Below are 14,915 nucleotides of genomic sequence, written 5' to 3' on the forward strand. Positions count from 1 at the left end.
GAGACATTACCACTAGTGCCACGGAGGCCGGCATGAATTTTGAACTAAATACATGTAACTTTTAAAAAAAATATCTATTTTTCTATAGAGTTATTTATTTTATTCAAATATATATATATATATATATATATATATAATCTTTTTTTTTTGTATAAAATTGAGCTTAATTATTGTACTGGAAGGTTAAGATTCTACATAAAAATTTATTTATAAAAATATATAGGAATGTTCATATCCTTTAAGTAAATAGTGATGTATAAATAAAAATAAGTAATAAATAATAATGGAATTGTGAGAAAATGCCAATTTTTATTTTTATTTTATATAAATAAAATTAAAAAAAACGTTTACCTGAAATCGTCTATTTTATAATTACGAACATCATCCTTAATCTTTCATTGATACACCTTGAATGTTTGATGTGGTGTCATATATTTTATGATACATGGTAAAAGGTTATGGTACTTATTTTTTAATATATGATTTGAATTGTGTTAATTTTTTTAAATTAATAGATCTTGGATAATGTACGCCAAACCGTGGATTTTAAAAATTCTTTCTCTAACTAACTACGAACAGAGATAACAAACTCCCTCAAGGATCTTTTTTTTTCTTTTTTTCCCCCTACATCCCTGGGCTGGACATCCACTAAAGTATACGCGCCCAGGGACGTGTCCTTGTGACTCTAAGAGGGCCTTCCCACCCACCGGCAGTACGTCCGGCATGATAGGTCAGCCCCCCCCGGTTCCGGATCTTTTCATATTGCCTGCCTCCAATCCCCCGCGCGCAAGGAAGACCCAGCTATGCCGTCTCCCCCCCGCCCGCGGAACCCACAAGGATCTGTATTAGTGCTACATTACGCTTCATTTTATATGCAGCTAAGAGTGAGCCATTATCCACAAAGAGAGGTTTCAATAATTTATCAACTAATCTGCAACAGAAAAAGCAATTTTTTGTCTTGTAGAATTACTTTTACATTTGTAATGAAGTGTAAGCGGAGATATTCCCCATTAATAGCTTACTACATTAATAACTTCTCTTACAAAAGTATACTATAGGGAATGATATCACATTTTTTCAGTTGACAACTAACATACTCATAAAATATCTTATTGTGATCACATTCTTTATACAGTTCATTTCTCTTTTGTCAAATGTAATGTGTCTTTTAATTGATACAAATACTGTCACATTAGGAGCCATCAGAAATTCAAAGTAGTTCAATGTCCATCTAACAGGTTTAAACCTATTGTACTAAAACAATTGTTTTTATTTTTTTAAATTCTTAACATTTTCTTGTTAATAATAAAAGTTAATCTTTTTTTGTTTTTCATAGACTTTATTATATGACCACTGATATGGTTAAAGGTCTTGTGGTTAATTCGTCATCGCAAATCAACTGATTTCGAAGTCGAGAGTTCTAAGGTTCAAAACCTAATAAAGACAGTTACTTTTATACGAATTTGAATACTAGATTGTGGATACCGGTGTTCTTTAGTTGTTGGGTTTCAATTGACCACACATCTCAGGAATGGTCGACCTGAGACTGTACAAGACTACACTTCATTCATACATACATATCATCCTCATTCACCTTCTGAAGTGATACCGTATGGTGGTTCCGGAGGCTAAACAGATAGAGACTTTATTACGTCAATTTATATATATATATATATATATATAATTAATATATATATAATTAATATAATATTATTATATTAATTAATTAAAATATTAATTAATATTTATATAATTAATATATATATATATATATATATAAAATGGGTTTTTTCAAATGTATTAAATTTACTTGCAATTAATAACATTTATTTACTTGAAACATAAAAAAATAATTTAATCGGCTTCAGTTAAACGAGGAGGTTCTCAATTCGATCGTTTATAAAAATATCCTTAACTGTTTATTGAGTTTTTTTTTATGATTACAGATTTAATAAATAAAATAGTCGAATATAACAGTTTGTGGCTAATTATTTTAATTCTTCAAGCAAATAAGAGTATTCTTAAAACAAAATTTAATTTCATATTTGATATTCATAAAGATGCATTTATATTTGCAATAGAATTTGGGAAAAAGATTTCGGCAGTCATAAGTTAAAAACACCACGATTTTTGGATCTATTTTATTTCAATAATTTTTTTTAAAAATGTACATTAAATGAATTACAAATATTTTTTCTCTATTTTTACGTGTAGAATTCGTTTCCGCGTACTTCTTTCCGTTTCCTCATGTAATACTTTCTACATTGAAGTAGTCTGATCATATAATTGATGATAAAATCACTTTAATTTTCCTTAGATTAATTGAATAAGTAATTGAAGGTGAATTAGAAATAATCATTCAAATATGCTTTGGATAGATTCTTTGAGAAAAGCTGTGTTTTTTTTTTTTTGATTAGCGTAAAATAGAAATTTGTCTTTGTTTTGCAAGTAGAAGGTAAAAACAAAAATATAAAGTACGTATTACAGTATAATATTGCGTAGACGTTTAGTCAGTCCGTTGCAGCTGTAGGTTTACGCATTCACAAGCAGTCGAGACGGAGTACGTCTGTTTTTCAAGTTAACAAGGTCATCTAGTATAACTGCTGCTGTTGTAACTGCTGGATAAGCTCTTGGTGAGGCATTCTATTTTTAACTCGCTAGTACTTTATGCAAATGCCGTGACCATGCAACTCTATTTATACCTTTTACTGTATTATGTATATATATTTTACTACACCTGTTATAATGGCATTTTGTTATTATTATTTTTAGCGTATGAATACTTTTTTATGGATTTAAAAAAAAGATTATTAGCATATCAAATTTGATTTTAAATTTATTATTTAAAGATTTTTTTTTTAAACCTATCATATTATTTATTCTTTTTTTTACTCTGTAATGTGGACTTCTCTGGTAAACTAATTAAAATAAAATATTACAAAAATTATAAAATCTTTTAATTAAAATTTTATGAATAAAAATAAAAGTTTCTGATTGTGGAACTACATTTTTAAATGACTTTTTTCGTTAGGCTATCTATGGATTAAGTTTATTTTAATTTTATTTCAGTTTCTTTTCATGTTTTGAATCATATTTTCTTTCTCCTTTCTTCAGTACAGTTCTTTTCACAACCGTCTTCTTTTCTATTTCTTGAAACCCATAATTATAAAATTAACTTTTTATAGTGATCCTTGTATAAAGTTTGTTTTTCTGCAACTGCTATCTCTTGAAAGATATCTTAAGTGTTTCATTACTATTTATTTTTGTTTTTTTTTTTCTTTCAGCAGAAATCAGTTAATTTTTACAGAATTCTATTATTAATCTTTCTAAAGATGTGACAAAGAAACACAGTCTCCTTTTTCCGGCTGCCTGGGAGAAGTTTTTACATATTTTATAAATTTTTATATTATTTTTTTGAATTCTGATGTTATTTTTAAAAGTGATAGATATTATTAAGAAAAATATATTAGAATTGATTATTGCTGATACCAAATATATTAAGTAATTTGTTGGCTTTCTTGTAAGGTTAGTGGTTTTTCTATAGTCATTCGTAACGAAGAGTAACTAATAAGAAGGAATATTATACTCATTTGCTTACTGAATATACAGTTTATGAGGCTTTTAACCGCATGTTCAAGTTTTATTCCTAAATTTGACTCTCCTGTTAAATTATTATCATCAAATATTTTCATCCGATTATGTTCGTACCCTCGGTCAGTAGTTTCATTGTCTGATTTAATTTAAAAACCATTTTCTGCCCCTTAAGAATTCAGTCGATTTTAACATCGTTACTTATTTTCTCTTCAACGTAAACATATTTAATCACTTCTTTATATTTTCATTTAATTCCGAATCGCCATTAATATGTTTTATTATTATCTTTAATCGTATTAAGTTAGAAAATGATTATCTAAGATTCTGAAATGAGACGTTTACTTACCGAATCCCAAGCTCATCATGATGTTGTGTTCTGCCTGTTTGCAGGTCCCTGGCCCTACTCTTATCTCCATCTGTTACAATCCCGTGCTTTTCTTTTCGTCTCAATCCCAAGCTACAACAAGAAAAAGCGCAATGTTTTTAAATCAATTTTCTTAGATAAACATACTCTTCTTAAAATACGTGTTATTTCATCACTCCTGTATAGATATTAATTAGTCATGCAGAACCACTGGGTAACACGCTTAATGCATCAAAACATTTCATACATAAAATGACTTATCGACGAAGTTAATGATGTATACTTTCAAAATTTTTGCGTATTTACAACCTTCAGTGTAACCGACCTCTGTACAACATATCTGTCCAAAAAACCGTCGACATCTAAATAAATCACTAAAAAAAGAGCCTAGCAGGATTACGAATGAGTTCACCTACATAAATCTCCTGGCAGACGTCTTATAATACTCTTAAAAAGCTTATTTATTATTGTAATAATATAGTGATGTAGACAAATTACATACCAGTATCGATAACATTTTACTTCCAACGGAGATTTAAGATAATATTATAAATTCCTCACATGAACAACAAATTTTTGTCCCTAATTACGTTTTCGTGCAGAATATGACCATAATATGTGCAGAATATAAGCACATATTCCGTGCAGAATATGTGCTTACTAACTTGATATATCATTGTAACCAAAATAATATCTATTATTTTTTAATATATTTATAAAATAAAATCACTAGTACTGACATTCTTATCCATAAATACATCTATCCATCCGAACCAACATGATCTTGCACTTCTTGTACAGATGAAATAGGTTTCTGGGATACTTCTTTATTAGCGGACAATTATGTCAAATTTTATTTTATATCAAAACTTATATCATAAATTTTGTATTTTCGACAAAAAAGAACAATATCTAGTGGTAGAAAGTACCTAACATTAATTTATATTAGGTAATCATATTCTGAAAAAAGAAGGTTATGTTGCTACCATCACAACTGGAAACAAAATATATAAGATCATTCAGCAAACTAATGAAACACAACTTATGAGTATACAAAATAGGCTGCAGTAATCGCATTAAATACTGCCACGTATAGGTAGGATACACATTAATCTATGTCTACAAGTAACACATTTATGCATTACACACAAACTTCAGTATAAAATTTTGTCCATTCCCATTAATAGTAATCTAAGGGAGTAAGCTCCTGTAATCTTTGTGGCCAATTTACCGGCTCTCTACGTCCAATCCACTTACCAGTAAATTTTTCATCTAAGAATTGTTTTAATTTATTCGTCAAATTTGTCGGTGCTCCATTGAGCTGATAGTACATTTAAGTTTGTTTCGCCAGTGAGAAATTTTTAGGCACTGTAAGAAATTTATGTTTTAAAAATTCCAGATAATTCCTCCCCGTGACACGTTTTTCTAGTGTGAAAGGGCGTATTAATTGGTTTTCGATCATGCCACACAAAACGTTCACCGAAAATCGTTATTGGAAATTTGATTTGACTACATGTGGGTTTTCTTAAGACCACCGATGTGAATTCTGTGTATTGTTTATGCCATTACGGGTAAAAGTAGCTTCGTCCGAAAATAGTATGAACGGAATTAAGTGATAATTATTGACAATCTACTTAAAAAACTGCAGTCGTCTAGCATAATCCTCCACCAAACTGGAGGTGTTGAACTGTCTGAACATGATAACGCAATCCTTGAACATGTAATGTTTTCCATACTGTACTTTGTGGAATGTTGTGTCGTGTAGAAATTCTTCGCCTTCTCGTTGTAGGACTAAGCTGTATCATCTAAAGAATGTTTTCACTTTCATCACCATATACCGGTTGACGTTCAGATGAAAGAATCATAAGGGCTGGGAAGTGTATCGTTCTCACGAAGATTTTTTAAAATTTCTACGAAATACTTTGGAACCATTCGTCCACGATACCTACGTCGGTATTCTTTCACCGCAGCTGGAACACTTCCAACGTAAACGCCGTACACAAAAATCATATCAGCATATTCTGCACGAGTGAAGAGACGCGGCATTTTTCAACGGAAATTCAGTTTAGTAATTTCAGATTTAATTGGAAAAATGTAGGTTATAATTTATTGTACAACAAACACTATAAAACTTGATTCTCAAAAATAACTAAACACAATCGAAATTATGTCAAAAACAGCTAAACCGCATAACGTTAATTATTATGTAACTACAATTTTATGACAAAAATGAGTATTATTCAAATTAATTTCGAAGCATACAGTTAATCACAGTGAGTATTCTATTAAACTAATTTAAAAGTATTTTAATTTTTCATAGGTCTAAATTTGTTGTACTAAAATTAATTTTTTGTTTTCAATTTTTACAAATTCAAAACATATTTCTGTTAAATTTTCTTCTGTTTTGTTTTTAATAATAAAAGTTGATTTTTTCCTAGCCTTTATTACATCAGTTTTCTCATAATTAAGTTCTCTACAAGTTTTAATAATAAAATTTACGCATTTGTTAAACAGTTAACAAAAGCCATTTTACTTCAAACGTAAAAGCGTGTTTTTTGTCACCGAATTTTTCTATTTTACGTTGGATATCATGAAAACTACGTGAGATACATTTCTGTCACCTTTTTTATTCGACTTTTTAGGCCCAAAAAAACATAAGAAACCATCAAATTTTTCCCTTATACAAAGCCTTAAAAATTTCAGTATGACCTTATTTCACCGGGGGAACTGAAATCCGGGCGAAATCTTTTGCTAGTCGTAAGTCGATAACAAAGCGCTTTCGGACACATGTTTGTATGAACTTTTTTCCTTATTTCAAGAACTAGAATCAGTTCCCAAATTATTTTCCTTTCCTCCTGAATCAACCTGTTTATAAAGACATTGGCAGACTAATTATAGCAGTGGTATTTAATAACAATATGCGCATTTTACCCATAACAAATAAAAATTATTGTCTGAATACACTAGAACGATTTTAAGTTTAAAAACATTTTAAATTCGAATATAATAACATATTGAACAAGCAAATACGGTAGATGGAATATATTATTCGATCATTAAATTATATATTAAAGGGATTTTTTTTGTGTCACTGATCAGTTGACGGTCTGTTGCTAATAATCATTTGTTTTTGTTTTGTGCCAATTTACTTTAATAACAACATCAAGCATTTTAGCTACCTGTTTTTTATACTCTATCGTTGTTTTCTTTTACTGCTTTTACATTCTATGTAGCTCAATTAAACCCCGGTTCGTCTTTTTGCAAAGTTCTGCCACAAATCTTTCTTTTCTCCTATTCGTCTTAAGATGTTTTCATATAGAATTTTATCGACCCGACTAATTTTTCAGCTTCCCACTATTCTATCGCATTTCTAAAACCTCTATTCTTTACTTTTCTGATTTCTCTCCCGTTATCCATGTTTTTCTACCGTAAAGCCCTACACTCAATAAAAATATTAAAAAAAAATCTCTTCCTAATTAGATTTTTGTATTTGGTATAAGCAAATTTATTCTTTGGGTGAAAGGTCTTCTTGATAGTGCTTTTCTGGTCGTGATCTCTATCTTACTTCGTTCATCTTTTGTAATGTTATTATTTAAATTATAAAATCTTATTTATATATTATTACATTTCTTTGTTTTAATGTTGAACTTTTCATTATCCTTTATTCTATAACTTTTTACTACCTTTCTTTATTCTTATTTATTTTCAAATCGAATTTTCTCTAAAAAAATAAGTAAACGCCATTAAGAATTTCTTTTCGTTTTTAATTTTTATTTCTCTTACGACTTACATCATCGGCGAATTTTAACTTCTTTATTTTTAAATTTTAAAATAAATTCTTGTGCGTATGAGTTGAAAAGAGGAAACAGAATATATCTTTGTTTTTTCTTTTCTTAGTTTCTGAATCAGGGCTTGAGTTTTTACATAATTTAATTTTTATAATTGCTACGTAATCCTTCTAAAAATTATAAATAACACATTTTTTACCGACTTTTCGAAGAAAAGTACGGTATTACTTTCGGTCTCATTGTTGTAGTATGGTGGGGGGGGGGGTAAAGATGAATTTTGTTTACGTTTTGAGGTATGAGGAGTACGAAAATACCATTCACTTAAACTGGGATTTCCTTTTATACACACACACACACACACACACACACACACACACACACACACACACACACACATATATATATATATATATATATGTGTGTCTGTGTATATATATATATATATATATATATATATATATATATACACACAATATATATATATACGTATATATATATATACGTATATATAGGGGCCTAGGGTATGTTTAAAATCCTGTGGCTCGAAAATCTCCAAAACTACTGGATCAATTTCTTTGAAATTTAAATATGTTGTAGTAGTATATCTTCAGTTGTGCATGTGAAAATTTGATGAAGATTGGTCGAGTCGTTCTTGAGTGACGCTCAATTTAATGTTTAAAACTTTGAGCAAGGCAAGTTAGAAGCGCGATTCGTTATGATGCTGCAGGTTGGAACCTTGACATTTTTTTTATGTGCGGTATCTGTTGTTAGCAGTATTAATCCAAATTAAAAGAAATATTAGAACAAAATTAAATTTAACGAAAATTCGGTCTTCTGGCGAAGAACTGTGGAAAAGTATTTTTTATTTTGATGTTCGATTTCTTTTACTAAAAAAGAATTTTAACACCCAATTCTATTCCATATTTTACTATCGATGCTTTTTTTTAAATTAACAATTACGATGTTTCGCGTGGATATATTCTTGTTAACCCGAGGACAGAATAATCTTTCTAGTACTCACGTTAATATTACATGAACATAATAAATTCGTATATTTAAATATTAACAAAAATAATAAATGAATTTAAAAATAATAAATATTAATAAGCAATTAAAAATAAATTTAAATCAAATCTTTGAAAATCTATAAAAAAGAAATTATTAAAAATTGATATTAAAAAAAAAAAAATCACCAAAGTAAATACCATATCATGAAATAAATTATAGACGAAATTAAAAATTTTATTTCCTTGAATTTATAAAACGGATAATCAAGGACGTACGCTGTCGTATTTATGTTGCGGTTAAAAGATAAGTACGGAACAGGAAGAGATGCTGAATATTAATTATCAAACCGGTTAAATGAATGACTCAAAAAATACATAAATAATACAAGTTTTATATAATGTGAATATAATCATTAGTGATGAGTACGATTAATTGTTTATTTGTTATTAAAAATTTGTACTAAACAAAACAAAAATAAATGTTCGTGGGAGAATTTAACTGTTGTTAATTAATGTTAATTAATATTTTAGGCTTTATGATGTGTCTGCTAGTATTATGGTTGTTATTAACAGCCGTGGTATTATTCGTACTGAACTATTTGTGATATGAAGATAATAGTAATATATTACTGTTGTGGTATGTCATTATATTATGTTACGGTAGTATAACCGATGTAATGCGTTAAAGGGTGATGGTGAAAGAGAGACAGAGAGGGTTGATATTGTTGTTTTACTGGCTAAAATGATTGGCAGCCGTCCCGATCCTACTTGACCCGTGCGGTTGAATTGCGAACATACTGACTGGCGTTTGGTGGTGGTGGTGGTGGTGATATTACGCGGTCTGATGATCTATTCCCCACCCCTTGCACTAAGCATACATATATTTCTCCCTTTCCAAACCCCGCCACCGACTTTCATCACTCCTGCTTCTCTTCAAAACTGCCTTTTTTTACCACCCTATGTCGTTATCGGTACGTAGTAAACAAAGACCAAGCATAAATTATGATACTGTGTTTGCAAAATGTCATGTTTTCTTCTCCAACAACAGCTCATCCTTTTATTTTTTCCTAGCTTGTCCTGACATTACCCTCTTGACTATTTCATATTTTTTGTTGCGCGCGCGCGTGTGCGTGTGTCGGTGAACTGTACATCTCTTTAAGTGTAATAATTTATTTAGCAATAAAATGGTTTTTTTCCTTAGTTAATGGAATATTATCCTTTATCTCATTTATTATACAGTCTAATAATGATTAAATTAATTTTAAAATGATTTTGTGAAAAAGATTCCAGTTGCGTACTAAACTCATATTTTTTCAAACATTTTTTAAATTATTAACCATTAACATTTTTAATCAAATATTATGTTTGAAGTGTCTTATTGTATGAGTAAGATGGACGAATAAAGTACACAAAAGAAAAGGAAACCGGTTAGGTCATGTGTTTAGAGAAAGTGGAATCTAGACAACTGCGTTGGAAAGTTAATTAGAAGAAGAAAAGAAGCGAGGAAAAATAAGGATGGTGGGGGTGAAGATTGAAACTACAAGGGATAAAGGGAAAGCTTGGGATTGAAATGGATCTGGACCTTCTGTCTGGACCTTCTGTCTGGCAGAACACCATGTGATGATGGTGAAGAATAAACAAAGGAAATTCTCAATTCAGTGAGAATATATTTATATATATATATATATTTATATATATATATATATATATATATATATATATATATATATATATAGTCTGTCGTTCCGTTATTCATAGTATTTTCACCCAAAAATTCGAGAAAATTAATCTGAAAACTTACGATAAAAAAATTTATATTGGAGGGAAAAAAATTCTCCCTCAATCAATTTGTTTTTAAGGATTATGAAATCTTTTATGGTGACTAAAGCTTTCAACCTTAAAGAAAAGTCAGATATTCAGTGATAATGAATTTTTTCAAAAGGTATCGGAAGATAAGAGCGTCGTTCCCTTGGATATTGGTCTGAGAGTACCTGAGTATGGTGTTAGAAATTATAAGTATAAACCTAGCGTTGTAAATCAGCGCGCATTTATTACCAGGTATCTTAGAGTTGCAAATGTTAGTGATGATGAAGTGGTCGATCTTTTCTGTGATTCAGCCGATTTTGAAAATGGTTTCGTAAAACATTTTCCATAGAAAATTCGTTACCTTTTACATATAAAAGATAGAATTCTTCTTAAGGGAACTATAAATCGTTTCGATCGTATTTAATTTAATCACTATAGACTACTTTAAGTTTTGACATATTAATTTCTTTTTAAAATAAATCGTTTTTAGTAACAGTGTTATGAATTTTAATCTGTTACTTGGACAATTTACCAAAATATTTCATTGTTCTGTTGTCCCAAATTCATTCCTTTCTTTCACTGTATGATTGCTTTTTGTCTGCTATTGGTGTATCAGACGGATAAAAGGGGGGAGTAGGGAGGACGCAAAAAAAAATTATTTCTTTACCAAAATGTAGGTTTCTAGTCTTGCATATTTTGCAAGAGATGTTTTCCAAACAGACGATGTTTTGTAAATATATCTAAATATTTTCTTGCCGAGTTGAAAGAAGTGAACTATTTAACGCTTTGTTTCAGTACAGAAAACGGTTATATTAATCTATTGATGTACTTTCTCTCCCAGATGGCTATAACGCATGTAAAACACCTGAGGTGCAAGAGACGCCAGTTATATTAACGCCTATAGAAAGTTTTACTTGTACTCATTCTTAGCGTATCAGAATATAATATCATTGGCGATACAAATATAATAATAGCGTTACATTTTTTAAACATTTCAAACCCATCTCTTAAAATTAGTTCTATGAATTTTCTAATTTTAACACTTGCATTTGAGAACAGGCAGAACTGCTGAAAATAGTAATGCTTACTATACAACCAGTCCCTACGGTTGTACAGAATGGAAGTATCACTTCCATTATTATCTGCATTTTGTTGGGCTTGACATTCTAATATGCAGTCGGCTTAGTGAAGAAGACAACAGGAAACCACTTCATCCCTCATTTTTCTTGCTAAGGGTTTTATGATATGCTTTAGGATAGCATGTCATTTTTGGGAATGACTTTATGTTTTAGTGACTCACATTGTCGCCTACAACTGTTACGATTGTGTCATTTAACATAGACGCTTACATATATTAAATAAAGAATTGGTTAAAAAAGTAAAACTGACCAAAAATCCTACAAAAAAAAGAATTACAATTTTTAAACATTACATTTTTAAAGTCGGCACCAGATTAAGAAATTTTATTATTGATAATTCTTATTATTTAGCGCTAACTTTTAAAAGCTGAAATGTAAAGAAATTTTTGCTTTTTTAGGGAGTATTTTGAAGGTTTATAATTATTATTTTTTTTTTAAGTTTAATCTTATAAAAGCGTAAAAAATATTCTATCATGCTCATCTCTAATACATTATTAAAAAAATCTGATTTGGACCCCACGTGACTTTCTTGTACGCCTAATAAATTACATATACACATTTAAAAAAAAATTAAAAGTACATAAAATTTTATTTCATTAATAACTTGTGATAATTTTTCAAATTTTGTTTCCAAATTGTTATTATTGAATTATTATTTATTGTAGAAATATTTTACAATCAGAGTTTAATAATTATTAATAAATCAGTATATTTAAATTAAAAACAAAAAAAAAAAGGAAATGTAGTCGGATTTGAACCGATGTTCCTTCCCCTTGAAAGATCCAAATATTCCATTAATTAAAATTTTATTTAGTTATAACTCTGGAACTAATGAAAATAAGTATCACTTATGATATATCGTTGAAAAGCTCTCAATGAAGGGCTTATTACTGCTTAAGAAAAAGTCCAAAATCCAAATTTTTTGGTTTCACGCCGAAACTATTCAAAATGGATTCAGGGATGGTCTAAATGGATATTTCCGTTGAATTCTGAAAACCGAAACTTTTCGCGATTACAATACTTGCTTTACTTCGTACAAGGAAGTAAAAATGCCACCATTCGAAAGTGTTTAGTGCCTGTTTTTACACGAATTTTTGTAAGTTTACAAAGAGTAAAATTATATCTTTAATTAAGATTATTATAAAAAATTAAAAACCATAATCGTAAACTTCTGTGTAACTCGACAAATCCATTCAAAACTAATTTCTTCAATGCTTAATCTGTGCTAATTATGTAGTCTGGTATCACGTGGTATACTGTTATATACTACATTATATGAGATGTTAGATAAATATAATGCGAGTATCTAAACGAGTATGAGCTTTTATTTGACAAAAACTTTTTCTTCTTGGGTGGTTTCTAAAGATTTCCTCTTTTGTTGAAATTTTTGTTTTTATTTAGAAAAAAATACTTCGAATTCTTCATTAATTTTTTAAACTTTATGTTACTTTTTACAATTTTTATTAATTTTAAGTATATTTTTCCTCGATTTATTTCTGTTGAATTAAAGGTTAGTGATAATATATAAGATGTGAGCTAATCTCTGTTTGTTTTCTTTTGCAGAAATGCTCTGATTACAAAGCGTCTCAGGTACCAACATTTGCTAGAACAGAGCCTCCAGACACTCAGGTAATGTATTTTAAGTGTTTTGTATTATTAATTATGTACGCAAAATAATAAATAATTAATATAAATAATTTTTATTTAGGCTCCATTATTTTTTTTGCTGTTTTTTTTTTAATTTTAATTTTTTTTTTTTTTTTGATTGGTATATTCATCTTAAGTTATCTTTTATTTTGTGAACGTATTTTCATTTTTTTCTCAATATTTTATTGGTACAAGTTAAAAAAGAATCCATAGTTACAAACACTAAAACGTAAAAAGAATATATTTTCAACCGTTTCAATTTGTTTATTAACACGTTCCAGTGTGTTTCTTTTCATTTTTTGTAACTTTCCGTAAACTGTTTCCTGAGTGACATCAGTAGAGTTTACCTTCGACTAGAGCGTTTAAATTTTCTTGCAGGAATGTCTTAATTAGCTCGACAAAAAGAAATCTAGGCTAATGTGTTCAGAGTGGGATCTTTTCGGCAATAGTTTTGTCTAAATGATTTTTCTTACCAAAATGATTTCATACAGTATCTTTATGTAGCGTTGATCTTTGTATAGAATTGACAGCATGAAAAATAGCATTTTCCTGTCGGAATGAATAGTCACGCTCTTCCTCTTGGGTCAGAACAATAATTTGTAGAATAATATTTTAGTAAGCTTCAACATTTATAGTAGTGGTTTCATAAAATAGGGGTCTATCACCATTTGCCTTAAAAATTCCATTCCGGATGCCTTGGTTTTTGTTTTTGATGAAATCAGAGCAGATACAATAAAATTATGCGAATTTCCAGGATTTCAGGTCCTGTAGATCAGTTTATACCAGTAGCTCACCTTGGGGTGCAATCACGCTTTTTCCTGAAAAACGTCGCTCTAACATCAATTTTGCCTCGAATCAAGCTTCATTGACATAAGTCGACTCTTTTAAAGCAGTCAGCGGAGTTAAACCTTGAAAAAAATTCAGTTGTTAGTGATAGATTTTCAGTATTCTTCTTTATTGGTAAGGACTGAACCTAAAGAAATATGCTTTTGTTTAATTTCGTGAAAGACTTAGTAATTAATGTTTGAATATTTTCTATTACGTTTATTTGTTAAAATTCTCCCCTATCGGACCCGTTTCTTATCCAGGACCAAACCTTTTGTTTCACGAAATCTTTTATCAGCTTCAATTGCACATTTCATGGTCAATACTTTTTCCATTTTTCCAGAATAGTTCGTTGACGGCGATTATAAGAATTTTTCTTGACGTAATTTTCCACTATCAAATACTTTCTTAATAGGATTTTAACTTAATTTTCCATTATAAACATACTAAGAACACAATTATTGAAGGATTTTTTTTCTGGGCGAAAAACGCTTTCCCGTCGTCCGGACACGATATTTTTGTCGTAAATAAATAGACATTAAAAATTAATTAAAAACCCAGTAACGTAAAAATACATCTTAATAGGAAAAAGCCTGTAACCTGTGTTAAAAGCGAAATAAAAACATAAGACATATCACATTATATATCTCAATTAAAGTAATAAAATGGTAATTTTACGGCATCTGCTTTACGGCAAATGACATAAATAGCTGAAACACACTACAGTAATTCAAATATTTTAATG

At 29.3% G+C, this 14,915-nt stretch overlaps 1 protein-coding gene across 1 annotated transcript in view; it reads left to right on the forward strand.

The window, feature by feature from the left end:
* The window catches only part of LOC142323730 (receptor-type guanylate cyclase Gyc76C-like), a 142,637-nt gene that overhangs the window by 60,392 nt on the left and 67,330 nt on the right, over positions 1-14,915 (forward strand). Inside the window, exon 4 of the mRNA XM_075363890.1 lies at positions 13,262-13,327. Within this exon, the coding sequence (XP_075220005.1) occupies positions 13,262-13,327 (66 nt within the window). The remainder of the gene's footprint in view (positions 1-13,261; positions 13,328-14,915) is intronic.

The sequence above is a fragment of the Lycorma delicatula genome, chromosome 4 (genome assembly GCF_047948215.1).
Source record: "Lycorma delicatula isolate Av1 chromosome 4, ASM4794821v1, whole genome shotgun sequence".
Classification (NCBI taxonomy): domain Eukaryota; kingdom Metazoa; phylum Arthropoda; class Insecta; order Hemiptera; family Fulgoridae; genus Lycorma; species Lycorma delicatula.